Source organism: Microtus oregoni, unplaced genomic scaffold, assembly GCF_018167655.1.
Source record: "Microtus oregoni isolate MIOR12 unplaced genomic scaffold, Mior012 000007F_ref0000211, whole genome shotgun sequence".
NCBI classification, from domain to species: Eukaryota; Metazoa; Chordata; class Mammalia; order Rodentia; family Cricetidae; genus Microtus; species Microtus oregoni.
Genome location: NW_024543066.1, coordinates 57,164,991 through 57,192,976, shown reverse-complemented (window position 1 = coordinate 57,192,976; position 27,986 = coordinate 57,164,991). Strand labels below are relative to the sequence as shown.

At 45.6% G+C, this 27,986-nt stretch overlaps 3 protein-coding genes across 4 annotated transcripts; 1 reads left to right on the top strand and 2 right to left on the bottom strand.

The window, feature by feature from the left end:
- Positions 1-1,052: 1,052 nt before the first annotated feature.
- LOC121450978 (39S ribosomal protein L9, mitochondrial) lies at positions 1,053-5,456 on the bottom strand. Its single transcript, XM_041656408.1, has 7 exons — positions 5,280-5,456; positions 4,989-5,145; positions 4,427-4,551; positions 4,228-4,278; positions 2,400-2,501; positions 1,634-1,717; positions 1,053-1,514 (listed from the first exon to the last, which is right to left on the bottom strand). Exons 1-7 carry the CDS (start codon positions 5,421-5,423, stop codon positions 1,380-1,382), a joined length of 798 nt encoding a protein of 265 aa, XP_041512342.1. The 5' UTR covers positions 5,424-5,456; the 3' UTR covers positions 1,053-1,379.
- LOC121450373 (ornithine decarboxylase antizyme 3-like) lies at positions 5,422-14,595 on the top strand. Its single transcript, XM_041655187.1, is given in 8 exon segments — positions 5,422-5,465; positions 7,719-7,795; positions 12,039-12,210; positions 12,487-12,547; positions 12,549-12,626; positions 13,082-13,257; positions 13,647-13,732; positions 14,465-14,595. Coding segments are annotated over 8 exon segments (825 nt in total).
- A 1,438-nt stretch (positions 14,596-16,033) lies between these two features.
- On the bottom strand, positions 16,034-27,197 carry LOC121450880 (tudor and KH domain-containing protein-like). Of its 2 annotated transcripts, none has more exons than XM_041656236.1 (14): positions 27,131-27,197; positions 22,826-23,014; positions 22,037-22,143; positions 20,991-21,180; positions 20,062-20,201; positions 19,656-19,977; positions 19,160-19,314; positions 18,861-19,033; positions 18,642-18,706; positions 18,210-18,361; positions 17,986-18,087; positions 17,044-17,119; positions 16,636-16,729; positions 16,034-16,485 (listed from the first exon to the last, which is right to left on the bottom strand). In XM_041656236.1, exons 2-13 carry the CDS (start codon positions 22,947-22,949, stop codon positions 16,677-16,679), a joined length of 1,659 nt encoding a protein of 552 aa, XP_041512170.1. In that variant the 5' UTR covers positions 22,950-23,014; positions 27,131-27,197; the 3' UTR covers positions 16,034-16,485; positions 16,636-16,676. The 2 variants fall into 2 exon arrangements, with proteins under 2 accessions (XP_041512170.1, XP_041512171.1); XM_041656237.1 differs by having other exon boundaries at positions 22,826-22,975; positions 27,131-27,193.
- Between the last annotated feature and the right edge of the window lie 789 nt (positions 27,198-27,986).

Below are 27,986 nucleotides of genomic sequence, written 5' to 3'. Positions count from 1 at the left end.
CCTATATGCATGTCTGTGTGAGGGTGTCAGATATCCTGGAGCTGGAGTTAGACTGTTGTGAGCCACCATGTGGTTGCTGGGCATTAACTCAGGACCTCTGGAAGAGCAGCAGTGCTCTTAAGATCGCCAAGCCATCTCTCCAGCCCCTCACAGTTACGTTTAAGTCCTCAAACTCATGCTGCTCTCAGCTTTGGCCAGGCAGACTTTTTGTCGTGGGCAAAGGTTAATGCAGAGACTAGTAACTGAAGATAAGTGCTTTGAAAAAACGTGTGTGGGGCTGGGTGGTGGCGCAGGCCTTTAATCCCAGCACTGGGAGAAAGAGGCAGAGACTGGCAGATCTCTGTGAGTTCAAGGCCAGCCTGGTCTAGACAATGAGTTCTAAGACAGTTCTACACAGAGAAACCCTGTCCAAACCAAACCAAACCAAACCAAACCAAACCAAACCAAACCATGTACGGGGCTGGTCGGAGGTAGCACACGGCATTAATTGCGCACTTGGGGGGGCAGAAGCAGGTGGGCTCTATTATTGAGTGACCTTAGGCTTATCTTTGGTCTGGAAGTCAGGGCTTCTTTATGAAATGTCAGAAGCTGGTTAAGAAATTTATACAGAAGTTCTTTCTTCTTTTAAGCTTCTTTTTTTTTTCTTAAAGATTTATTTATTTATTATATACAACGTTCTGCCTCCGTGTATGCCCACACTCCGGAAGAGGGCGCCAGATCTCATTACAGATGGTTGTGAGCCACCATGTGGTTGCTGGGAATTGAACTCAGGACCTCTGGAAGAGCAGGCAGTACTCTTAATCACTGAGCCATCTCTCCAGCCCCTCTTTTAAGCTTCTTTAATCCAACTCCACTTTCCCCACCAATCATCCTTAGGCCTGATTCAGATCTTCATGAAATTCACTGCCTCACTCACACGGAGACAGAAAGTTCTAAGAGCAAACATGATTGGCTACAGCAGTCTGCTCAGGGCAACCACAGGATACAGTGACCACGCTTTCCTCCATGGTGCAGGACATCTTACCTGGATATCCTGCTCACACCAACTCAAGTCCAGTTAAACGACTCTTTATTTCTGCATGAGACACAGTCTGGATGAGAACACAGCCATTTTCGGCACAATGGCTCAGCCCTTCACTGGTTCCCAAAGACTCTCCAACGGAAGGAAGGGCTAAGAAGACTGTTGCAGTTCGCTGATATTCATTTATGACATCTACTGCCTGCAGAGATGGCCGTGGTGACCGCCGACGGCAGAGGTGACAAGCACAGCGAGCCTTACATGTCCAGTCTGCTGAGTCCACGTTCTCTAGGATCCATGCTTGCTCAGGGCTGGGACAGCCTCATGTGCTGGCCTGCTTCGTCTTGGAGGCAGAGGACATTCAGGCTGCCTGGGAGCTGGTGGTGGCCACGCTCTTGGCAGCCTGCTGGGCTAACCACCGCTTGTATCTTTTGGTTTTGGGCTTCTGAAAGAGCACTACGGACATAGGAACTCTTACAGTGTCGAGTCCATTTACCTGAACACACATTAAAAAGAGGAATAGCCAGAGATCAGTCAGGCAGAATCGACACCACCCGATCAGCTTCTCATGCTGACTCTTCTCCCAATCAAAAGAAGAGAATCCCTGAAACTCACGGTCACGTCACACCAGTACTCGCCCCACCGCGTGACAGGCTCCTCGGGTAACTTCAGAGCATGCGGGGCAACCACAACACCAAGCTGGAAAGTAGAACCAACCACCAGATAAACCAGCGGTTCTCAACCTTCCTAATGCTGCGACCCTCTAATAAAGTCCCTCACGTTGTGGTGACCCCCAACCATAACATTATTCTGTTGCTACTCATAGCTGTAATTTTGCTACTGTTATGAATCGTAATGTAAATATTTGATATGCAGGGTATCCTCTGGAGGTCACGACTCTCAGGCTGAGAACCGCTGAGATAAACCCTTCAACTTCAGCCTTCAGGTAACCTGCACAGTTCCCCACATCTGGGGAAATGATTCTGGCTGACCTTGGGAGGGAACAAAAGCCCACAGATGAAGATGACAGCAGACAGGCTCAGTCTTTCTCAGCAAAGGTGGCAAGTTTATAAACATTACAAACAGAACAGGTCTTGAGACCAACACTGCTTTCTACACAAAAGTAACAATTCTCTAGTAAGTCACATATCCCCAGGCTCCTCCTAGCTAGAGATAAAATAAATTGCTTTTTCCTATTAGTCTTTAAATCTGTAACTACTTTACTTCCTAGCTACATTCCTCTTTTCTCCCTGCAAATCAACCAAGAGTAATTAATTCCCAACTCTAGCTGGGAAAACCATTTTATAGGAAAGGGTTCAATCCTGGGTCTGTCTAGGGGTGGCTCTGACCCAAGGGGACACTGAAGTTTGGGAGCACTCACATTCTTGAAGAAATGGCGGGCAACTATCTCAGGGTTCAGTTCCCATTTGACGTTGTTCTTCATTCCCACCTCTAGATGACAGCTTCTCAGAAATTTCACTGTCTAAAAAGAATCATAAATCAGGGCTGTGTCAGCAGAAGTCAGAGCCAGAGTCACAGCTCTGGGACTTCAGGAAAAGCTCATCATTTCTGCCCTGCAGCTAGGACAGGTGAAAACAAAACACCCATGGGGGAAAACAAATAAACAAACCTAGAACATCCTTTTTTCTCAACTCTGATATAGAAAAAAGATACTTTCCAAGACTTCATAGGGGATTTCATCCATACCTTGCTGTTTTTAGGCAAAGAGAAATAGTCTGCATTAAACTAGGGCTTAGGGCTGGCAAAAATGGCTCGGAGGGTAAAAGTGCCTGCTGCCAGGGACCATGACCTGAGTCTGACCCCAGGGTCCACACAGAGGAAAGAGAGAACTGACTCATGAGAGCTGTCCCCTGGACTGCACATGTGCCCTGACCCCACACACATGAACATAATAACCTTAGGGTCATCTAGGAAGGCTCCTGGTATATTTTGGGATGCAGTGACTTTTAACTTGACATTTATGGAATTTCAAGTCTTTCACACTCCATCACTGCTTTTCCTAATTATAAAATGATTATTTGTATAAACTACTTCAAGAGTCAAGCTATTTTTGTACATCTTGTCCCAACCCTCTTTCCAGTTATATATTTTCTAATACTACACTATACATATTTCTACTTCAGGCAGACTGTGCTATCCTCATTTAAAAATACACCCTAGAGCTGTTGATAGATGTGTGCCTAACATACATACGAGTGTGATCCCAGCATCCATTTGTGGTACACGTCTGTATAGGTGGAGTTTCTCTGTGTCCCAGCAGCTACCCAAATAACCACTCAGAGACATTACTAATGATAAATGTAAGCCCTGGTGAGCTCTTACAATTTAAACAAACCATCTCTATTAACCTGTGTGCTGCCCCAGGCTCATTTACCTCATCTGTGAGCCTCCCATGCTGCTGCTTCTTTATCTGGCTCGAAAACTCCACCCTCATTCCCAGCATTCTCTCTGCCCTGAAAGTCCTGCCTAGCTATCAGCCAATCACAAGCACACATCTGTAGCCTACCAACTGAAGGGAAGAGGAAGGAGGATTAGGTCTGGCTGCCCTTGGTCATACACAGAATTCAAGGCCAGTTTGCCTCCCACCCCAACAAATGTACCTTAAAAATTCACATATTTCCTAGTTTGTCCAAACCTACTAATTTGAAAAGGCCTAATTTAATATTATGTATGGAAAAAAAGTTTCCCTCCCCCCAGTAACTCCAGTCCCCCTAGAATCCACTTGCTGCCTGCTTTAATGTCTGTAGTTTACTGTTTACCTTCTCATGCCTCTATATTCTCTTGTCTGTATGTGCTCCCAAAAGGCCGAGTCCTCACCTTATACTTTCCCACAGATCCTGATTCCCAGACTGGTGATTCCCTCAAAAGCTACTGCACTTTTGGCAAAAAAAAAAAAAAAAAAAAAATCCCAGGACAAAGATGTCTTCAAATGTTGTACTTCTAATGCAAGAAATTAACAAATTAAAAATTTGGCACATTTTTTCTAAAAAAAAAAGAAAAGAAAAAAAGCCTTTAATCCCAGCACTCAGGAGGGGGAGGCAGGCAGATATGAGTTTGGGGCCAGCCTGGCCTATAGAGTGAGTTCCAGGACGGCCAGGACACTCTTGCTTTCATCCCGTGTGGAACAGTGAAGAGGCTCTCAGGAGGTTGGCGACGGCTGTAAGAGACAGTAACAACTCCCTACTCACTGCCTCTCCTGCCTTCGTCTGGATCTTCTCCAGTTTGCCTTCTTGTCGCAGCTACAAAAGACAAAACCAAGTAGAAGAAATGAGCCCACATTGAGTAGTAACAGTCCGACTACACCGGGCTTACTCCAGTTCCCCACTGGAAGAAGACATCCCCAGCAAGAACCTTCAAGTTTTATTCCTCCAAATCCTTTGAGCTCACCAATTTCTCCTCTTCAAACAACTTCTTGTTTTCAGGGGATGCATACACAGCCAGTCCCTGAGAAAGGAGTTTATTGCGACCCACAGACTTCTTCACCAAGACTAGATCACCCCGCACTCCAATTTCTGCCAATGAGAACAGGAACAGATAAAAAGTCTGCAGGAGTTCCTAGTCACACAAAGGACCTGAGTTTGGACATGGTCCGTAACCTTAGTACCAAGGGGAGGCAATGGCTCTAGCCTCTGGCCTACGCACACGCTCACACCATACATTTATTAGGAACTACACTTGCCACACGTCTAGTTTAAAAACTGGTGTAGACTGAGTTGTTCAATCAAAGGATTTCATTATTTGTGATGCAAACTGTTGGGTTCTCCCTTCACAGCCAACAGTGTTGGACACGCGTTTTAATTTTCCGTGCCGGAGGTCACTATTTAAATCACAGTAATTTCGTTACTCCCCCCCCCCCCCCCCCCAGCCACTAAGTAGTAAACACAAGGCAAACAAACGAGAGGCGGGAAGAGCTAACGTTATACTGCAGCAATCCCGGGTCCAGGCTTACCGTCCACGGACTGCGTGAGGATGAGCTCCAGGGGGTCTTTGGGCCGGTGTTTGGTGTCCTCCAGCAGCTTATACACGCGGTGCCGCCGGTGCAGGAGCGGCTTCCGGCCCTCCCCGGCCAGCGGCACCTTCCACCAGCGCTCCACGATGACCGTGCTCTGGCGGCCGAGGGCTGGGGTGAGCGAGCGTCCAGGAACACCCGCCACCCGCATCCCAAGGAGAGCCCTCCAGCCACCCCACGGAGCGGCCCCTGCTGCTCTCAATCCGTTCCCAAGCCCCAGTCGGCCCTCACCCGGTAATGAGATAGACTGAAGTCACGTCCCGGGGTGCCCCCTTCCATTCGCGCCCGGAGTAGCTCCCCGACGCCTCGCTGCCGCAGCCAAGCAGCGCCAGCCCACAGCAGGGCCCGACCCCGGATAGCCACGGAGGCGGCCATGACTCCGGCGCGGAGACGGAGGAAGGGCCCCGCGCAGGCGCAGTCGGGGCCTCTGGGCTGCCCGCGGCGCGCCTGAGCTGCAGGGCTGGAGGCTCTGCTGAGACCCGGGAACCCGGAATGGGACGGTGACAGGAGAGTCGGGAAACCTGCTGTTTATTTTCGTCACCTCTCTCCACAGATAATGCAATGAGCATTAAGCGGACTGACAAAAGAAAGCACCTTTTCTTGAGCTTCACCTAAAAAGGAGGCATAGGGGGCGCGGTGGTGCCTGCCTGTAATCTTCCTACAGGATAGTTTCCAGGCTAACCTGATTTACACCGAACTCTGGGCCAGCGAGATCAACAAAAATAATTTAATAATAATAATTAATGATAACAATAAAAATGGATTTAGTTCTACTTGCTGAGATCATTTGTAATTTTGACGTTATAATTTCTGAACACTAAAAGAATATGAGCCGGGTGATGGTGGCGCACGCCTTTAATCCCAGCACTCGGGAGGCAGAGGCAGGCGGATCTCTGTGAATTCGACCCCAGCCTGGTCTACAGAGCTAGTTCCAGGGTAGGCTCCAAAGCCACAGAGAAACCCTGTCTCGAAAAAGAAAAAAAAAATAAGTAAAAAAATATGGATGCCCCTATCAATTTTCCTTTGAGTATCTAAAGGGTGGGATCATCTAAAAGCTCTGCTGACTCTCCCTGATATTGTTACATTATAGTATTTTAGCTAATATTGCAGGAGACATAAACTACAGAGAAAAAGAAACTACTGTAAGGCACACACAATTCCTTCTGTGGAGTCTTTGTTCTGGATAGATTATAAAAACGGGACGAAAGAGGGTCTATAGTCTGTGGAAAGAGACACTATGCTTCATTGCATGTGCCCTTAAGCAGACTGACCTACATGCATCTCCTTGGTTTCCAGGGCAACAATCTCCCCCCTCCACACACACTAAGTGTATGGTAGCACTCTTCTAAGTATCCGCTCTCTTGACGTCCCTGGTTCATCTTATGGCTGTTAATTATATATCAGTGAAGTTTAAATTTCTATCCTAGACTGCCTACAAATTTCACATAGGAATGATACCCAGCATCTTCTTACTCTCTTAGATGTCAAACAGACTTTTGTTTTGTTTTTGTTTTTTGAGACAAGGTTTCTCTGTGGCTTTGGAGCCTGTTCTAGAACTAGCTCTTGTAGACCAGGCTGATCTCGAACTCACAGAGATCTGCCTGTCTCTGCCTCCCGAGTGCTGGGATTAAAGGCGTGCGCCACCACCACCCGGCTCAAACAGACATTTTAAAGTTAAGCAGTTTATACCCTTTTCTTCCCAAGCTACTCTACAGGCAGACTTTCCATTTCAGTCAATAACGCCATTTTGTTGTTTGCTTTGTTTTTCGACACATATTTTTTATTACTGTAATGATTGTGTTGTCTCTTTAAGAGACAAGCCACGCCCACTCTCTCCTCCATCCGCTGAGGCAGACTGATCTTTAGCTTCCGGCCTGAGCTTGCTCTCTTCTGTCTTCCTCTTGGAGAGGCAGCTTCGCTTCTGCCTCTCTTCCCACTTCTTCCCTTCCCCCTTTTCTGTCTCTCTCCACCTCCCTCCCCTTCCTCCCTCCCCTCCCCTCTCCTTCCCTCTTCCCTCCTCTCCCCTCTCCTTCCCTCTTCTCTCCCCTCCCCTCCCCTTTCTCCCCTCCCCTCTCTCCTCTCTCGTCTTTCTCTCTCAGCTCTTCTCCCCTTCTCCCACCATAACCCCCCTAATAAATATTCAACCTCATTCTGCATATCGTGCCTATTCATGTCTCTGTCTCCTGCCAACCCGCTGTGTTGTCTCCCTGCCTGGGACCAGATACTGCTCGGGCAGCCATCTCTGCCTGGTACTGGCTGCTCTCAGGGCCCCCTGCCTGCCGCCACATGGCCCGCTACCACCATTTGGGGACCTACAGCATTTCTGCTGCCTGCTACTGCCTGGGATCCTGCAGCATTTTTAATTTTTTTCATAACATTTGGTGCTAACGGTTACATTCACCTTATTGTTTTGAGACGATGTTGTTTCTCCCTTCTCTTCCTCCCTCTGACCCCCTCCCATGTACCTTTCCTTGCTCTTGCTTTCTCAAATTCAAGGCTTCTTTCCCCTCGTTTGTTGTTATTTATATGTGTGTGTTTATATATGTAAGTGCAGCCTGCTCAGTCTGTATAATGTTACTTGTATGTGTATGTTTTCAGAGCTGGCCATTTGGTTCTGGCTAACAACTGGTGTGCCCTTCCCCGGGGAAGACTTTCTTGTTCTTCACCTAGGGCTGAGGCCTTGCGAGCCTTCTCCTTTCTCATGGGCACGGAAACCTTCTTCAGGTCTTGTTTAGGCAGTCCCATCAGTGAGATTTCGCGGATGGAGCTTCCCTGTCATTTCTAGGAGACACTATTTTATAGCAAACTTCTTGTTCCTTTGACTCTTATGATTTCTGCTTCTTCTTCTACAACAGAGGTTCTCAACCTCCTAATGCTGCGCTCCTTTAATACAGTTCCTCATATTGTGTGACCCCCAATCATAAAATTATTTCTTTACTACTGTAATGAATTGTTATGGAAATATGATATGTGACCCTTGTGAAATGGTCATTTGACTCTGAAGGAGTTGTGACCCCTGCTCCTTCCAGGTTGAGAACTTCTACAGCACTTCTTAAACTTTAGGTGAAGTTATGTTATAGATGGATCGGTTGGAATTGGGCTTTACATTTTGATGGTTGTGGTTTTCTGGAATGATGTCTACCTGTTACAGAGATCCTTGATGAGAACCAAGAATTACACTTCTCTGTGGATGTGAGAATAAAGTAGAATTAGAACATAGCTAGAGATTGTGCTGATTTAGTAAGGAGGAGGATACAGGTTCTCCAAGATTCACGACCTCACTAGCCCTGGGAAGGCTGGGTTTCAGTACCAGGTATGATTTCCCTCTTGTTGAGAAGACTTTAAGTATGATTAGAGAGTTGTTGGTTACCTTCAACATATGTATGACATGTTGGCCACTGTTATGATTTGTAGGCATCACAGTGGGTAGAATTATCAGTTACCTCCCTCCTTTGGAAGCTTGCGTGGCACCTTCCCATACCATGAAACCTAGGAGGAGGCTTTCATTTCAGATTCACCTCTGGTCCTCTGAGTCCTGAGAACAGGGTTTTTCTTTTTTGATCTCACAGGCCATCAGGAAACCCCATGTATTCTACCTTTTCTTTTATTAGCCGGAGAGCTTCTTGGGAAAGGTGCTGACACATAGGCTGGCTTCCTGCTTGAGCTGGAGGAGAGGCTGTCATGGCTGGAACCACGCAAGCCATGGCCTCACTGACATGTCAGTGTGTTTCTTTTCCTTTGTCTTCTCTGCTTACCTCTGCAGAGAAGCACATCGTTTGTCTATGAAAAGCTAAAGGCAGATAGGAAGTTATGTTTTCAGTTATTGAAATCCAGGAGTAGCAGAACCATCTCCTCCCCCAATCCATGAGAGCAATTATCAAAGCCCCACCACCACTACCTTGGTCAGCTCCTGTAATAATGTTCCACTCTGAAACCCAGACAGAAATGAGACCAAAGAAAAGGTGAGCGGAAAAAGAGAGAGGAAAAAAAGGCAAAAGGAAAGAAGAAAAGGTTTTAAAAATCTAAGTGGCAGAGCTGGAAAGGCGAGTTAGTAGGAAAGCACTGTGCCACCCTAACAGCCCAGGTTAGAGTCCCACAACACACAAAACCCAGGAGAGCCAGATGGAAGTTGGCTGTTTGTAATCCCAGCCGCAGCATTCCTATGCTGAGATGAGAGAGAGAGACAGAACTGACCAGAAGCTCAAGTTCATATTGTGGCGGCAGAAATAACACGAGAGAGATTGTTTCAAAAGCAAGATGAAAGAAGAGACTCCTGGAAACGCTGTCCTGTGACTTCCACACACCCAGACATACACATAATTGAAAACAATCCAAGTGGTGGACCAGATGTGGTGGCACACGCCTTTAATCCCACACTCGGAAGGCAGAGCAGGAGGAGCTCTGTGAGTCCCAGGGCAGCCAAGCCAGAGCTACATAGTATATAGTGAAACCATTTGAAATAAATAAATAATAAATAAATAAATAGAATTCAAGTGGTAACACATTTTGGTTTCACTTCAGGGAACAAAAAGTATTGGAATGAGGTAGGAGAGTCTATGTCTTTATATCTGTATTCTGCTTCAAAATCGTACTGAATTGGTTTGGTTGACTGTGAGCCTGTTTCAAGCCTGGCTAGGACGGTGCCCATCACACCCACTTCTTTCTCTCCTTTGCTGTCCCGGTGAAACAGCTGAGGCCTTCCTGCCACAGCTACCTGTTCCTCACCAGCCCAACAAGGGAGGAGGCCGAAGGGTGATGGCTCTCTGCCAGCGACCATGCACAGCCACAGGCAGACCAGAAAGGGACTGGAGCATGTATGAGGGAGATTTGCATCAGTGAGACAGACGAGGATTCATTCTCTTCCCTTCTGGTTGGGGTTACCGAGTATGTTATTAGGGAGGGGTTGCTCTAGAGTCCCAGTGTTTCCAGGTTTTTTTTTTTTTTTGCATTTTGTTCAAAGAATAAAAAAAAGCACAAAAACCTTATTCAGAGGTAAAGTAAAAGCCCAGATTAGCAATACTACAAGGAGCTAGGTCCTGAGCAAGAAGACAGCTCAAGAGTGCCAGTGACTGTTTAGGGCTTTCTTTTATGGGTTCAAGAGGAAGCGCAGTTGGTTATTAAAGGGAAAGGGACTTTTTTTTTTTTTTAAGTGTGTGTGTGTGCGCACGCATGTATGTGAGAGGAGGGAGGGGGAGAGAGAGGGAAAGGGAGGAGAGAGTGGGAAGGTGAGAGAGAAGAGAGGAGAGAGAGGGGGGAGGAGGAGAGAAAAAGGGAGGGAGAGAGCTCACTCGCTAGCTCACTTGTGCACATACTGAATTGATTTGGTTGACTGTGAGTCTGTTTCTGTGTGAAGAGGCCGAAAGAGGAGTTCAGGCGTCCTGCTCTGCTGTATTCCCTGGAAGCAGGGTCTCCCAGGGAACCGGAAGCTGGTTGGTGTTGGCAAGCCCCGCTACCTTCTATCTCTACTCCACAGCACTGCAGTTCTAGGCATGTGACCAGCTCCAGCTTTTCAAACTCAGGCCCTTACACATGTGCAGCAAGTGTCCCTACACACTGAGTCATCTGTCTGCCTCTGCCTCCTGAGTTCTGGGACTAAAGATGTGCCCCACCATGTTTGATTGCTTAACAATGTTAACTCCATCCATCTTTGATTAATCATCTTTTTAAAAAAGTATTTATTTATTTATTTTATATGCATTGGTGTTTTGCCTGCATGTATGTTTGTGTGAGGGTATCAGATCTTGGAGTTACAGACAGTTGTAAGATGCCATATGGGTGCTGGGAATTGAACCTGGGTCCTTTGGAAGAGCAGCCAGTACAGTATTCTTAACCGCTGAGCCACCTCTCCAGCTCCTAATCATCTTTTTAGTGAGGCCTACTTGAACCACCTGTTCTGAAACGTTGCTGCATAGTCCAACTCCCAATTTTTTTTTTTTTGGGATAGGGTCTCAGAGCATAGCTGTGATTGGGAACTCAAAAGATCCTGCCCACTTCTGCTTCCCAAATGCTGACACTAAAGGTGTGCCAGCACACCTGGCTTGATCCTCTTGACGTTTTGAATTAGCACCTAATCTGTGTTCTGGCACAGTAACTTAGTGCTGTTATGTTGGTGTGAGCTTTCTACCATTTTAATATCTGCTCTGTAACTTCACCAGTTTCCATCGGCTGTGTCTCTGTGTGTGTGTGTTTGAAACAGGGTGTTGCTATGTAGCTCTGTCCAGTCAGAACGTTGCTACTGCAAGCCAGGCTGATCCCAGATGTTGAGCAATCCTACCATCTCTGCCTCTTGATTGCCAGGATTAAGGATAAGCATTTGCTGGGTGGTGGCACATGCCTTTAATCCCAGAACTAGGGAGGGAGAGGCAGATCTCTGAGTTCGAGGTCAGCCTGGTCTACAAAGTCAGTTCCAGGACAGCCAGGGCTGTTACACAGGGAAACTCTTCTCAAAAAACCACCACCACCACCAACACCACCAACAACAAAAGGATATGTAGCATTACAGTTCCGTAGAGGTATTTAATTTGGGATTTCTAACCTATAAAGATAACAGAGAAAGTTCTGCAATTTGTAGTATTTCTGTGCTACAGAGAGTGATAATAAGAAAAAGAATTTCAAAACAACTACTAATGAGGCGAGTGTGGGAGCAGGGTCTTGGAAGCTTACTGTGGCATCAGACACCAACTCTGTAGTTGCTGAATTTAGAAATGGTCCATGGGGGGGTCAGGGTGGTGGGAACCAGGGCTCAGGCAGGGTTATGTGTCAATTAGGACATAAGTTTGAAAGGCTCTTTAACTACCTATACAGCTGTCAAGTGTCCAGCATCTGAACACGAGCCCTGGCTGATGGGACAGGGCGGGCTGAAACTGAGGTGACATAAGCACCGGCCTCTTGTCTATGTCATAGTGCCTGCCAGGTCACAATGACAGGGCTGCCTGAAGTCCTGCCCCTCGCCCTCTGACCCTCACTTTGCCGCAGGGAGGCACTGAACAGTGAAACTGCCTTGTAACAGGTCCCGCCCCTCTCTCTACTCCCTTTCTTATATCAAGAGGGGAAAAGCACGGAACTACCTCTATCCCTTCTGGTCACCATACGCCTATTACCTCTACTGCTACAAATACCGAATCACCCTCCGGGAGAAGATGCTGCCTTGTTGTTACAGAAGGTACTTGTTTCCATCTGTCACTGTGGTTTACATACAGTGTAAGGAAAAGAAAACAAGTCGAGAGATTCTTATAAAAGGCAGGGTAGAAGCCTCAAATGGACTTGTACAATTTTTCTATTTGGTTGGCCTGGAAAAATAAGATGTTCCATAGGTGATCCACGAGACAGTGTGGAAGGCTGGTCCTGTATAGCTGAAGTCAGGAAGTTACCTTCTCAGTTTATGTCTTCACCCCAGGCTCTGAGGTAAACTAATTTGGGTCTCTCTTTCCCAAACAAGCATCACTTACAAAGAACAGGAGGACCTGACGCTTCGGCCCCATTGCTGCCTCCAGTGCTCCTGAGTCCTTAGGAGGCCTCCAGGTGGGCAGAAGCGCTGAGCAGGAAAAAGACCACAGCCAGCTTAAAGAACTGTATTCAGTAAGTACATTGCACCGGTGATGTGATTGCTGTAATGGCTTTGTTGAGGAGGGAACACTGATAGTCATGAAAACTAGACGTAGGTAGACCCCTGAGCACACTGTAAAATCTACTTCTTTCTAGATGGATTCCTATAGCTGGGAGCCAAGAGCAGGATGGGAAAAGAAGCAGGAACAAATGTATAGCAGATTATAGTGAGTCTTGGGACATGAAGTAGTTTAGAGAGAGGCCTGGCAGTGAAAGCTAAAATCCCAGCTTCTTGAAAGGGCTGCAGAGGACACAGAGTGAGTACGAGGCTAGCTTCAGTGACTCAGCAAGATCTTATTCCCCAACCTTACAAAAAAAGTAAGTAAATAAAAGTGGGGCTGGAGATATAGCATGAGCAAGATAACACCCTAGATGTGACTTGAAGACTCAATGAGCAGATTGCTACTTCAGTCTCATTTCTTTTCCAGGCTGGGAACCTGACAGTGCTATCAACTGAGCCCCTGCTTCACCAAGACCCAGTTCAGTTAGACTTCCACTTCCGCCTCACCCCCCATTCTTCTGCTCACTGGCACGGCCTTCTGTGTGACCACCGACTCTTCCTGGATATCCCACATCAGGCTTTGGATCAAGGCAACCGAGAAAGGTGAGGAACTGGATGGGTGTGGGGAAGGGATGGGGTACTCTGTTCCACCGTTCATCATGTCACAGTGACTTAGGAGCTGGATCAGACACACAGCACACAGATAAGATCTTGGGGTTTAAGGAATAATTTTAGGTTGAGGGATGGTTGCTGGACTCAGACTCAGGAACATTAAAGTAGGATTCAAATAGTTGAATAATTTTGCTACTCAGCAGTCCTTTCCTTCATGACCCCCTTCTGTATTGGAATCCCTTGGCTTCAGAGAAAAGCCAAGCTCCTTCAGCAACTTTTCCTTTTCTAGTTTCAGTAGGTAGAGAAATCCTCACCGGTATTTCTCCTGCTGACTTCCTAGATAAAGTTAGCCAAGTATTAACTTTCTTTCTGGCCTCTAGCTTGACAGCAACATTGGAGTATGTGGAGGAGAAGACCAATGTGGACTCTGTGTTTGTGAACTTCCACAATGATCGGAAGGACAGAGGTGTGTTTAGGCGTCTTTGGATGAGTCTGGCATTTCAGCACCCCCTGTCCCCACTTCTATTGCAAAGGAAATTAAGGCACACAACATTCTATTCTGTCCCATCACAACTGGACTAATAAGAAGTCCCTGCAGGTGGTATCAGGCACGAGCCTGGGAGCACTGGAGAAATTACACAGAATCCATTTAAGGAATGCGGTAAACTGACAAAGGAGGTCAAGAAAATGTATCGAGCCTTCACAGTAGGACAGGAACATATTTAAGCAGATGTAATATATCACTGCGCATCTTTCAGAGAATTTATACTCTGTTGGGTATAAGACAAGATGGAACAAGCCTGTGATCCTAGTATTTGGAAATCTAGGGCAGGAGAATTCCACATTCAAGGTCAGATTGGTTAAATGGTGAGATCTTAAAACAAAGCCAAAAACAAAACAAAAAAAGCTGTTTGCCGCTGATTGCAAGCAACAATAGTCACCATTTTAGAGCTTAGAATGCCATCATTGCACTAAGTGCTTGATAATCACATTTTAAATCTTTGAAGGTTCTCATTCCCAGTTTACAAATGGGTAAACTGGAGATCTGAAAGGTCAACTCAAATGTTAAAGTGAATACTAAGGCAGGGTAGGCCTGCATCTGTATCATGCCCAAGTACACCCAAGCCTGCACTACACTACTTTCCATGGGCTGAGCCTCAGTGGATGTTCTAATATCTTGTTCTCTTCTCTTCTACAGGTGCCCTCCTGCGAGCCTTTAGCTACATGGGCTTTGAGGTGGTCAGACCAGATCATCCTGCCCTCCCTCCCTGGGATAATGTCATCTTTATGGTGTATCCCCTTGAAAGGGACCTTGGCCAGCCTGGCTAGTGAGCCTCCCTAAACATGTTTATACCATCTCTGTGAGAGGCCGGAAACCTCAACACACGGGACTCTGGGGCCCAGGATGTGATTTGAGACACTTCCATCCTAGGAAATAAAGGGTAGTGCAATCAAAGTGTTCGCTGTTTCTTGAGAGGGGGGATGCTGTAATGGAATATGAACCTGATAGAAATATTCATTGTAGGACATATTTAATGACTAAAAAGATCAGTGACCTGAGTCAGACAGGGGAGGGCTCCTTTTGCTTTCTCCTTATCCCTCAACCATTTTTCCGTTCCCATTTACCGAGCACCTGCCAAGATCAATGACCAGTCAACTAGAATGTTCAGAAAGACTAAGCCTTGCTAGGATGCTTCATATATTTCAGTTCAAACTGGAGACGTGCTAATTCCCTCTTTGGATGTAGAGAAAACCAGAGAAAAGTATGTACATCCTAAGGAATAGTTATTACAACAGATAATAAGAGAACATTCTAGACAGCAAGTACTGTGATATACTGCAAAAATGGCAGGGGACACTCAAGACATAATGAGCACAAGAAAGGGGATATACTTTTTTTTTGAGACAATGTCTCATGTAGCCTAGGTTGGCCTATATAGTGTGGTACCTCACGTTGATCCTTTCAGTTCTCCAAGTGCTGAGGTGTCTGTGTGCCACAGTTGTTTTATTTTTCTTTATGTGCCTGAATGTTTTGTCTACATGTATACATATATACAGTATGCATGCCTGGTGCCCACAGGGTTTAGAAGAGATCACTAGATCGCCTGGGACTGGAATTACAGGATGGTTGTGAGGCACCTTGTGGGTGCTGGGAGCTGGACCTGGGTTTTCTGCAAGAAAAGCCAGTTGGTTTTGATGAGCTTTAATATGAACTGCAAGTCATGACCTCCGACCTTCAGGGAAAGCAGCACTGCAGAAAACAGAAGTGAATGGGTCAGAGCCTGTTGTATAGGAATCCCACTGTCAGATCAGTGCTCTACCAGTCGGAACCTGTTTAGGTTCCTCTAGGACTCTAAAACGTGCTCAAACTTCTCCATCCTTAATGTCTTTCTGCTACTTGGGTCCAAAAAATTTGAAGCAACAAGAGACACTAGGAGACAGGGCTCAGCAAGTTTACAATGAAGACCTATTCCTAGATCCCCGGTTTCTAGAGTCCTGATCCAGGGCAGGTGGGCTTTGTGTGACTTGTGAAGTAACAGCAAGGATTATGAATGTTTGTATGGGAAGGATACATCTTTCAAGATGGGCCTCTGTATGAGGCAGCAGGCAATTACTATCAAGATTTACTCAGAAGAGACTTTACTCAGAGGCATACAAGTTGTGACGAGTATATGGTTTTAGACAATTTTATAAAGAACTTTATTTGGCAAACAATCCCAAATTATTTAAGCAGAACTACACCTTTCTCTAGGTGGCTGTACACAGAAACATGCTAGAAATTTACAGCATTTCCTGCTACCTCTCCATTTCTTCTACCTGTATTTTAAAGTTCAAAAAGAAATAGCTGAAGGACTATTTCAAAAGAACTATCTCCAGTCACCTCAGCACTGAGAGTGAGAATAGTACTCTCTGCGAGGCTTTTAAACATATGCCAATTTCCATTTGTTTCCTGACGACTCCGGTCTTGAGTCCAAACACTTCCTACTACTATAGTCACCTGGGAAGGTGAGTCAGAAATGAGGCTGGGAATTCACAGCAGCATTCACACACGGAAAGATGGAGAGGAGCCAGGAGTGAAGGAGAAATCTATTTGTCTCCATCTATCACTTTGTGGTAGGTCCAATGGAACAGAAAACGTATTTGATCCAGAGCAAGCCACACCATTTGAAATAAAGGACTTCATGGATCTGTCATAGATTCCTCTCCTGGCACCAAATCCTGCCAAAGACAGAGAAAAAAAAAAAGGGCTTTGAAAGCAAGTTAAGCTGCATCAAAGATGTTCCAGAGAAATACAGAGAACATAGGGAGGAGGGATTGAAGGCCCTTGTGTCCCCCTCATTTCTTTCCTGCTGCTACAGTACCACTTACAGTAAAAAGCAGATGGCTGGTCCAACAGCTGCGGCCCAGACTTAATACCAGATTATGTCATCAAGGATATCAGACGACATAGAGCCTTCGCCTTCTAGTGAGGAGAAATGAGAAACGTGAGATTGTTTCCAGCAGGCATGGCCAGTGAAGCTCAGCAGAAAAACAGGTGGTTGGTGTTCAATGTCCTAAGAGCCATGTGTTTTTAGACATGGTTGCATGCAGTGCAGACTGGAGTTGACCCTGCTCCTCCCTCCACTTACCAATACTAGAATTGGTCTGATGCAGTCCTGGGGATTTAACCCAGGACTTTGCGCATGTCAGTCAAGTACTCTACCAGTCCCAAATCAAGCTGCAAGTAACCTCCCTGATCTGGACTCGCACAGATGCGACATGAAAGTATAACTGTACCTGTTACGTTGAGGATGGTCAGGGTATCTGGTATCTCTACTGGGCTACTTTTGGTCTCATCATCTGTTTCTGCGGCCTTATGGAAAAAGAAAAAGAAAGTACTTTGGCAATTGGAAAGGGAGAAGCCTGTCATTTTGATCACAGGTTTGGTTAAGGCAGTTGCTCAAGTTGACTAAGAGAGACACAATTTTTTTTAAATATTTATTTATTATGTATACAATATTCTGTCTGTGTGTATGCCTGCAGGCCAGAAGAGGGCACCAGACCCCATTACAGATGGTTGTGAGCCACCATGTGGTTGCTGGGAATTGAACTCAGGACCTTTGGAAGAGCAGGCAATGCTCTTAACCTCTGAGCCATCTCTCCAGCCCCAGACACAATGTTTTTGATTGCATTTTCATTCATCCTGGAAAATATAGTCTAAAGGTTCTCATGAGGGCATAGGCTTCATCTCATTAAGTTGAAGTGGGGCTAGAGGAGGGCCCAAGTCAGATTCCTAGCACCCACGTTATTAGATGGCTCACAACTTCCTGTTACTTCAGCAGATCCAATGTCTCTTTCCTTTTTGGGCATTCACACATTTAGTATGCATTATAAAGATACAAACACAAGATTAAAAAAACAACTGCTATAGAGATGGCAGAGGTTAAGAGCAATGGCTGTTCTTCCAGATGACCCAGGTTCTGTGCCCAGCATGCACATGGCAGCTCACAAGTGTCTCTAAGTCCAGTTCCAGGGACACCAACACCCTCTCTTCTGGCTTCCTCATCAGGTACTACATGCATATGGTATAAAGATAAAACATGTAGGCAAAACACACATATGAAAAAAATCATTAAAATCTTAATAAAATTGATAGAAGTGTTTATGACTAGATGCCTTCATTGTGCCTCTAAGCACTCAAATTTCCTGGAAGCACCTTAAATGACTATAGTGACTCACCATGTCCTTCAACATATCTGGGGCAGTTCTGTTTTCTTCTTTGTCTTCAGGAAGTTCTATTGCATATCCTTTACGAACTAATTCTAGCCCAATATCAAGTTTCTAAAAAAGAAAAACAAGAAAGCAATAATGTTCTGTTAAGGGAGAGCAAATTTGCAATGGGGTGAGATGGTCAGCCAGATCTTTCAGAGTGACTGCAAGCAATGTATGAACCTCACCCTTACCTTCCCATTGCTGGTATCATATAAATAGATTTGTGGCCAAGTTGATATTCCAGTCTGGGCATCGCTGGAGAGCTTGGCCACAAGAGGCTTCCAGCCAGCACAGTGAGTGAGTCTTTCAAACTCATCTAGCGCTGCCTCTTCCCACTGCTCACCTGGAAGATCATAAGGGAAAACAAGGGTGTGAGCCTCGGAGCTGTAAGAGGTGGGATACATTCTACCCCAGTATGTATGCTAGGAATGTACTATTCATATTCTTATTTGGTGTGTCTGGATCTGATTGCCAAGTAAGTTTCTGTCTTGCTTTCTAGTGCTAATAAGGAAAAGGTACCTGAGTCTCTAAAACTCAGAAAGCTTGGGAATGGGCAATTCCTTACATGTTGTATGAAAGTTACTGTTTGGAGGTAAAGTCAATAGGTGGTATAACTGGTTTACCTGAGGGGGCAATCCGTGCTAGACTGCACTCTATTGCTTGAAACGGAAGGCTTAGAAAGTCACTCCTAAAATTAGAGATTAATTTTAATGAAATTAGAATCCCAGGTATACACATTTCCTTCTAAATCTCCTTGATGATATCTGCCACTAGCTCCCCAGTTTTTTTTAATCGGCAGATATGAGCCAACAGCTCGGATCCTAACAGGTCTCTGTACTCACCTGAGAGTTCTGAGAGACTCCACTGGGGAATCTCCATTATCTCCAAAGTCAACAAAGTAGAGGTCCAAATTCCCACTTTCCAAGGTACCAAGAATCTGGGCTCGATACCAGCAGCCATCTAGATTTAAATGTGCTGCTACAATGTCTCCTACATGCAGAATCAAGTCTTCAGGCTAAACGTGGGGATGGAAAGTCAGGAGAGGTTATTTCCAAGTGATAGCTAAAAGAGTATGGAAAGAAAGGAACATCTGACATTGAGAAAGGTAAGCCCCAGCCTAGCCTTCCCTCCAGCAACTCACCAGAGTACTGTTATAATGCTGGGTCATCTCGCTGATAAGTTTATCCAACTGGAGGCTGTAGGAGTCAATGATTTGGATCCAGAAGTGGTTGGGGTGTTCAGAAGCAGAAACATATACTTCACGGTACTCATCAGAACTGAAGTCAGTACTAGGAACTAAACACAGGGGTAAGGATGGTGACCACATGTATGCGTGTACTCACGTGAATACCCCCACCCCATCCCTGCATGAATACATACATACAAGCACGCACTCATACACAAAATGTGTAAAGAAACTATAATAAAAATGTAATTATTACTTAGATCTGTTTTTGTCAACATATTTCTATCTTATTTTTCTTCATTAGCTGTACTTGGAAAATTATTAATGTTTGGTATTACCCCAAGTAAATAAAATATTAGCCAAAAGGCAGTATGACAGAGATGGAAATCACAAAAACAGAATTTTTCTATTTTAGGTTGGTTAATCTAATAGGCTCCTCTTCATTACATACTTTCAAACATGGACGTCTCTGGATTGCTCAGGGCATCAGAATACTGAAAGTTTTCATCATTTGGTTTCTCCCAGGAAGCTTCTTTTGGTCCAGTAACAGCCATATCACCACCTCCTTTGCAGAGAGGAGCCTCCAGGGGTGCCGCTGGCTCCACGCTGGAGTCGGTATTCTTCCATAAAGCTGCTTCGCCAGCTCCACCTGGCTCTGCCACTTCCTCTCTTCGCACACTGATCGGCTGCTTTCGTGGGACTCTGGTTTCTGCAGAATGGGCAATTCTTTTCCGAAGCTCTTCATCCTCTGAAACTTTCTCCAGTATCAGATGCTGTGGGAATAAGAGGGGTCATTTCTGCGTAGCCAGATAATGACAGGATGGGCAGAAGGGCCACCCTCATTCTTGTATACTTGCCTTGGCTGCTGCCACTTCCTTCTGTGTTCCTGAGATTTTTATAAGTCTTGAAAGTAGTAAGGTTCCCTCCGATTCTTTGTCACAAGTGATTTTGGCTCCAGAGGCCTTACAGATAGAGCGAATAGTCTCGCCACCTCTCCCTACATTAATACAGAAGAAAAAGCTGTCCTGACCAATATCCACTATAGAGAAATCACTATTTTTTTTTACATGTTACAAAAAGAAATCAGTTCTCGTAATTAATTTGAATAGAATGTAAGATAGTAAATAAGGAGCTACCGAAGTGACTACTGTAGGAAAGAATATAGAACTTTATTTGAACCACTTATCTGGAGGATTAACTTCAGGACATTTCCACTTTTCAGCTACACAGCAGCTGTACTTTACATTTCCACTGTGAGACTCATGGTCCAGAGTGTGTCAGAACCCTAAGCTGAAAACAGGACACTTCTCTCCTCTAGTAGCAGCACTAAGGAACGATCTAGGGAAAAGCTTGACAGGTAATCTCTGGATTACTGCCTTCTTCAAAGCTCTAGGACACTATGGACATCTCTAGCATCCCTGTAAAAAATTTTATTCTAAAAAAAGTAAGTCTTTACTTATTGTGTGTGTACATGTGCGGTCTGTGTGGACCCGGCTGTGCCACAGCACCTGTGGAGGTCAGAGGGCAGCTTGGTTCTTTCCCTCCACCATGTGAGGCCTGGGATGGAACTCAAGTAGTCAGGCTTGGCAGCAGTTTATCCACTGAGCCATCTTGCTGGTTCACAGAAACCTATTTGAAAGGCATCCTTATTTTTAAAACAGCAGTTCTGAAGAAAAAAAAGTAAAGTCTGAATGAGGTGTGTTTTCCCTAGGGGAAGGCAGGAAAACCCTCGAGAATGTGGGAAAGACAGGCAGAGAATAAAGAAGAGGAAGCTGTCCAGTTGTACCTATGATTCTGCCCACAGATCTCTGGGGCACTGAGAGTTGCTCAGACACTGGGGTGTTCTCTGTCAGGATCTGATGGATTGCTGCCTTGGCCTTGCACACCTGCACAGGAAACCCGCTGATCAGCAGCACTCGCTCATCACCTACATCCTCTGTGTCCACATCAATCCGAGCACCTGTCTGCTTCCGCAGCTGCAGAGAGAAGGAAGAACACTTCAATTTGGTCCTAGCTAAGGACCTCTATCAAACCCTGGAAGCAGGTAGAGTCATATGCCTCAGTTAAATCAAGAAATTACCAATAGCCCTCATTTACTTATATTCATACAAGAAAATCAATGACAAAGGTAATCCACATAGTAGCTAATTTAAAATCATTTCTCTGTGGTTACAACCCATGTTCTTTGACTTTGTTTGGATTTACAATTAAAGATTCTTTTTTTTCTTTTAATATTTATTTATTATGTATAATTTATTTATTTATTGTGTATACAATATTCTGTCTGTATGCCTGAAGGCCAGAAGAGGGTGCCAGACCTCTTTACAGATGGTTGTGAGCCACCATGTGGTTGCTGGGAATTGAACTCAGGACCTTTGGAAGAGCAGGCAATGCTCTTAACCACTGAGCCATCTCTCCAGCCCCCTAAAGATTCTTTTTCTGCTAGGGAGCAAACCCAGATCCTTCCCAGTGCTAGTAAACTTTACCAATACTCACATCCCCAGCAAAGATTTTGCTTTCTGGACATTTAAGCTAAACAATGATGAAAGATGGAATAGTCAGGTAGCAATTCTTTGTCATTTAATGGGAGCTCATTAACTACTCAATAAAAATATTCATGCTATCAAGTTGAGAACCACCCCAATCAAATACTATTTCAAGCTTAATCATCTACCATCTGAGGAGAAGTACTAAATTTTGGAAGGAAAACAGTGCAGTTAGTTTAATGTTCCTGTAGTTTTTCTTTTAAAAATACGTGTGGCATGGGTGTTTTGTGTAATGTGGTTAGAGGAAGGAAACGAGTCAGTAGAATCGATGCCTGCTCACACTTACCTGTTTAATATTGGCTCCTTGTCGACCAATGATGAGCTTCACAGCCTCCTGGGGAACTCGCATCTCTATCTCGATGTCATCTTCTCCAACAAATGTAAATCGCTCTTCTATGTAGACCATGACAGATCAGAATTAAATACACTAAAGCTCAACTGTCCCTCCCCTGAATCAGGCTATAAGAGACATAAATCCAAGAGACAAAATGTGGATCTCAACCACATGCAATACATAGAACCTGAATAGAAATGAGAAGATCCCAGAATACCAGAGCTGGGGCTGGGTTTATAGCTGAGATAAGGGTGTCGTGTATACAAAAGGGCAAGTTTAACCCCCAGCACTCTACCTGCCCTCCTCCAAGGACCACTTGGCATTTTCTGTGGGATACTATTTCAGATGCTAAAATGGGAAAGGCAGATTCTAGAAATTGTGAGTTTTTGGGATGCTACTCTAAGACATGATTCTCGTAGAGCAATAAAGGCTAGAGTTGTCTGAGGCATTCATTAGATGAAACATTCCTCTGGGATCTGTACTCCAGGTCCAGCTGTGTCTACTTTCGACAGCTGGAGAGAAGCAGCAGAATGAACATATATTTTCAAATCACACGGTTGGTTTGCTAAAGGGAAGAGTCAATGACATAAGGTCCCTTCATAAATTAGCTTTCCAAGAACAAATGAAGTGACATTCTCAAACCCTTCTCACAGAAAATGTATTCTAACAGTATTGGTGTGGTGAGGACAGCTTTCAATTTAACAATAAAATATTATTGCAAGTGCACACGGGTTCACACACCTCTGCTTTCCCTATATCGGCGGTATAGGATGTAGGCGACTGTTGCACTTGCTGGGATCCCAAGGCCCAAGGCTATTTTTTGAATAGTGGACAGGCTTGTCCATGAAGTTTGTTCAGTGGCCATTTTCTGCTGCACTCCGACTTAACGTCCTGAAACAGATCAACAAGTGGTTCTCTGCCACCACTTGTCTGGTTGGCAGAGAGGCGTGAGAAAACACTGTATTCAAAACACAAAAACCCACTATCCAGCCAGACAGCTGATACATGCCTTTAAATCTGGCATTCAGGAGGCAGAGGCAGGAGGATTTCTGAGTTCAAAATCAGTCTGGTCTTCAGAGCAAGTTCCAGGAGTACACAGAAAAACTGTCTCCAAAAAAACCTTACTAGCTTTGCTATGAATCTCTGATATTGTATCTTCACTTTTCTGTCAAGCAAATAACATTTCCCTCATTGTAATTCTTATTCCACATGTTTTTAATTTTGATTTATTTATTTTGTTTCAAGACAGGGTTTCACTGTAGTTTTGGAGCCTGGCCTGGAACTAGCTCTTGTAGACCAGGCTGGCCTTGAACTCAAGAGATCCGCCTGCCTCTGCCTCCCGAGTGCTGGGATTAAAGGTGTGCACCACCACTGCCCAGCAAGACCACTCCCACAGGGTATCTATACTGTCCTCCTCTCCCCCAGTAAACAGACATGTGGTTTTCTGGTCTTTCCTGTTTCCTCTCTTGGTTAGGTGGTGGGCTGGAAAATCATCCAGGAGTGTTTTATCCATTAAACCTGGGCTTTTTCTAATTCAGTTTGACTTGGTCTGATTTGGATTGCTGCATTGGCAGAGAGAATTGGGGGTGCAGAAACTTTTAAATATCCCTGCATTTGCCATCCCTCAGCTTATCCTAAAAAGTTGGAAAACTTCAAGTAATGTTTGTTTGTAATGTTTTCTCTCAAAACATCCCAGGTTTTTCACTATGATTAAAAGCCAACTTAATCTCTCATGTAAATTCTGGGGTTTGGGGATTTAGCTCAGTCGTAGAGCACTTGCCTAGCAAGCACAAGGCCCTGGGTTCAGTCCTCAGCTTGGACGGGGGGGGGGGGGGGGGGGGAGACAAAATAATAAAGGTCAAAAACGTAAATTCCAGAGGAAAGGGAGTAGAAACTGGGATTGGTACGTAAAATAAGAAGGTAGTTTGAAAAAATATATAAATTCCTCAAGAGTACAAATTATTATTTTTTCTTCAGTGTTTAGCATACACTTAACATCTGATCAATAGTACTTTGTTGAATGAATACAATTTCTCTTTATATTTTTAAATGAGGCTCTCAGCTGCTTACATGTAAATTCCTTAATAGGATGAAAGATACTTTGTGTCTGATTTTTGCCTGCCATTTTCATAGCCTCATTTTTGTTTTATATTTGCTAGGGGACTAGGATCTATTTAAAGATCTTCCTCTGACACACATCACCTGTGTCTTTATCAAGTTCTATTCTTTCAAGTTTCATCTATAGTAGTATCTCTTCTGAAGCCTCAGGGATTCCTAATGCTGACTGATGTGGGTCATGATACTCTACCACAGTACTTGTCTGTTATCCTGCATCCTCTGACCTACTGGCTTTGTTCCTGCAGTTAAAGCACATTAAACACTTCTATGTGCTAGATACAACCGTGGCAGTGGAAACACAAAGATAAAAAAAAATGCCAAGAAGCTACTATCTCGCCACTTTATATGCACTGATTATTCAATATTCACACAACCCTGTAAAGTAGGAAGAAACCATTTCATTTTATAGAGGTACACATATACCTGAAAAGTTTGTTCACCCTATCACTCAGAATTTGAATTATTATTTGCTTATGAAAAGTCTTAAGTGATTTTACAAGTTTCTCTTAACTTTCCTTATTTAAACTTTCAGGGTAACAATGTTATACAATTCTTTATTTTGATCAACTTCAATTAAAAAATAAACACTGGTAGAAAACATAGATGATAAAAACATATACAATGTTATTACATTATGATATAGTAGCACCAGATAATAAAATGCTGGATTGGGGCAATGCTACATGCTTGATGTATAATAAGCCCAAGGCCCAGAATCTGGATCCCCAGGACCCATGTAAACTCAGGCACTGTGGCTATTTTTATTTCTAGCACTTGAGAGGCAGACACTGGATCCGTGGGGTTAACTGGATAGCAAGACTAGCCCAACTGCGGAGCTCGGGTGAGGAACCTTTTCTCAGTAAATAAAATAGAAAGCGACTGAAGAAGACACTTGGTGTCAACTTGAAGCTTCCACATGCACAAGTATCTACATGTACACACAAGTCCATGAACATACAGGTATGCACACATAAAATTAGATTATCTTTATCTCAAAAACATTAGTTTTATTCTAGTGAAGCTAAAAACATATCATACAGAAAACCTACTTTGGAGTAAACCTTGTTTTAAGTATGCTCTCCCTGGAAGCCTAGAAGGAAATTTAAGACACTGGTGTGGAAGCCTCACACCCAGGAGCAGTATCCTGGCAAAGAGATCAGAATTGCATCTGGTATATAGTCTGGGTGTAGCCTAATGGTATAGTTCCCATGCCTGTGTCTCAAAGGTCCCAAAAAACTACAGCACCAAACAGCCACAAAAGCTTGCTTGCATAACCACTGGCCCTGGTAAGCTTTACTGACCAGGACAGAGTAAAATTCTTTTTTTTTAAACTTTATTTAACTTCATTTATTTCATGCACACTGGTATAACGATGTCAGATTCTCTTGAACTGGAGCTACAGACAGCTGTGAGCTGCCATGTGGGTGCTGGGAATTGAACCCGGGTCCTCTGGAGGAGCAGTCAGTGCTCTTAACCACTGAGCCATCTCTCCAGCCCCCAGAGTAAAATTCTTAAAGAATCTATCAGAGGTTTACCAAATCTTTTTCCCTAGTCAGTCGTGTTTTTTTGAATTCTCTCTGTAGATCAGGCTGCCTTAAACTTACAAGATAACTGCCTGCCTCTGCCTTGGATTAAAGATGTGTGCTGCTACCACCACTTGATCCAAGTCAGTAGTTTTAAATAAATTTAATCGTGACCAGATTACAGTCTGAGGAAAAAACCAAAACCTTTTATTGCCTTAGGCATTCAGGCGCCTTGTCAATTTGGGAGAGTTACTTGGTAGATTCTGTATACCACCCACCCACACTCAGTTTAAGAATGGGTAACCATGGAAGCATTCACTACTGACCTATACCTTTTTTCCCTGTGTCCCGTTTCTGGAACGGCCTAAATTGCCCAGGCTGGTCAATTACACAAACACCTTAAAAAAAAAAGAAAAAGAAAAACAGGGTTTCTATGTAGCCCTGGCTGTCCTGGAACTTGCTCTTGTAGACCAGGCTGGCCTCGAACTCAGAGATCCGCTTGCCTCTGCCTCCCGAGTGCTGGAATTAAAGTTCATACAAACTTTCACAGTATCCCAAACACATTTTCATAGCACATGCCAGGCTGGCCTTGAACACAGAGATCTGCCTGCCTCTGCCTCCCAAGTGCTGCGATTAAAGGTGTGCACCACCACTGCCCGGCCTGGAACTAGCTCTTGTAGACCAGGCTAGGCTGGCCTCAAACTCAGAGATCCACCTGCTTCTACCTCCCTGAGTGCTGGGATTAAAGGGGTGCACCACCACCGCCGTCCACAACAAGTTCAAGGCCACCCTGGGTGATGTGAAATCCTCTCTAACTAGAGAGGTGGTGGTGAGGAAGCCAGGTGTCCAGTCCCCAGAATACCAGGACCTGAAAGGTGGAGGATAAGGTTGGCTACTGGGCAAGTTCTCGGCCAGCCCGGGTAGACCACAAGAGACTGTCTCAAAAACACACAAACAGAAGAAACAAAAGCAAAGAGAGAAAGGAAGACGACCAGAAAAACAATCCAAAGCAGAGTGCTGTGGCGCTTGCCCGTATTTCCAACTCTCTAGAGGCAAAGGCTGGAGGAGCTCGAGTTCCAAGCCATCTTGACACAGGCCCTGTCACTAGATAAATAATGAAGCATCCCGCAGCTGCAACTAGCTGCCGGACTAACTTGGGGAGGTAAAAGGCAAATTAACAAAAGGCCCCTCGTTTCACCAGGAGCCAGCCTAGGAGCGCAAGCACAGCTGTGGCGAGCTTCCTGCAGTTAGTAGCTCTCAGCACAGCCACCCCAAACGGCGACCCGGCCCCACGTGCCCCACGCCTCCCGACGCTCAGACCGGCACTTCTGCCCCCCAGATGCCGGGCTGCCCACCGCCCAGCCTCTCCCAAGACCCAAACTCCTCTCCCGGGCCCCGCCTTTACCGCTTCTCCAAGATGCGCGTTGCACGCTTCGCCTCGCACCTCACCCGCGCCGGCGCCTCGTCGCTCCCGTCGGCGAAGTCGCCCAGCGCGCGGCTTTTCAGCAGTCTTCTGCCCCACCCGCGGCGCTCCCGCACCAATCAACGCTCGCCTTGGAGTCCGACCAATCGCGCTTCCCCGTGGTAGCCAATCCTGCCGCGGGCTGCCGTGAGTGACGGGCGCCGCTGCGCGCTGCAGTCCAATTACCCGGATGGAAAGTCCGAGCCCGCCCGCCTCGCTAGCCAGTTGGAGCGGCGGGAAGTAGAAGCTGGTGATGGAGCGTGCACCTGCTGAGCGTTCCCGAGCCACTTGCAGGATCCTGCAGTCCCGGGTCCTTCTCCGAGAGGAGGAGATCGCGCGGCCTCAGTCCGCGAGGGACTGCAGTGCTCCGCGGCTCCGGGGGCTGGAGTCACTCATGGCTATTCCCGGCCCTGCTGAATCACCTCTGCGGCCTTGGGGCAAGCCGCCTCGCGATGGGCGGTGCGGTGGCACCGATCTGTTAAGAATTTCTCCCTGGATCGTTCCCCACCCCCTTCTTGGCCTGCTAATCTGTTAAAGCAACTACGGTAAAGGAGTGACATGGGGCGGATGCTTCACCACGGCGTCCGAGCCCCGGACACTCCATGTGGACAGAAAGTGACCACCCGGGGAAGGGGGCTGCGGGTGGAGCGCGGCCCGCCTGCCCCGACTCCGGCTCCGGCTCCGGTCCCGGCCCCGGCCCCGCAGAAGGGGAGGCTTTGGTAGGCAGCGGTTTGCTTGGAAAACTGAATTCCAGAGGCCGCCTGGGTAGTTCCCGTACCGTTAGGAACGGTTGGTCCTG

Excerpts from the sequence above, each read along its gene's own strand:
- LOC121450978 (XM_041656408.1), bottom strand. The coding sequence starts at position 5,423 with ATGGCCGCCTCCGTGGCTATCCGGGGTCGGGCCCTGCTGTGGGCTGGC. Across the intron at positions 5,146-5,279 it reads TCAGTCTATCTCATTACCGG|AGCACGGTCATCGTGGAGCG; the intron begins GTGAGGGCCGAC and ends CTCGGCCGCCAG. Across the intron at positions 1,718-2,399 it reads CCCGCCATTTCTTCAAGAAT|CTTGGTGTTGTGGTTGCCCC; the intron begins GTGAGTGCTCCC and ends TCTACTTTCCAG.
- LOC121450880 (XM_041656236.1), bottom strand. The coding sequence starts at position 22,949 with ATGGCCACTGAACAAACTTCATGGACAAGCCTGTCCACTATTCAAAAA. Across the intron at positions 18,362-18,641 it reads AGCACGGATTGCCCCCTCAG|GTGAGCAGTGGGAAGAGGCA; the intron begins GTAAACCAGTTA and ends ATGATCTTCCAG. Across the intron at positions 18,088-18,209 it reads ATGATACCAGCAATGGGAAG|AAACTTGATATTGGGCTAGA; the intron begins GTAAGGGTGAGG and ends TTTCTTTTTTAG.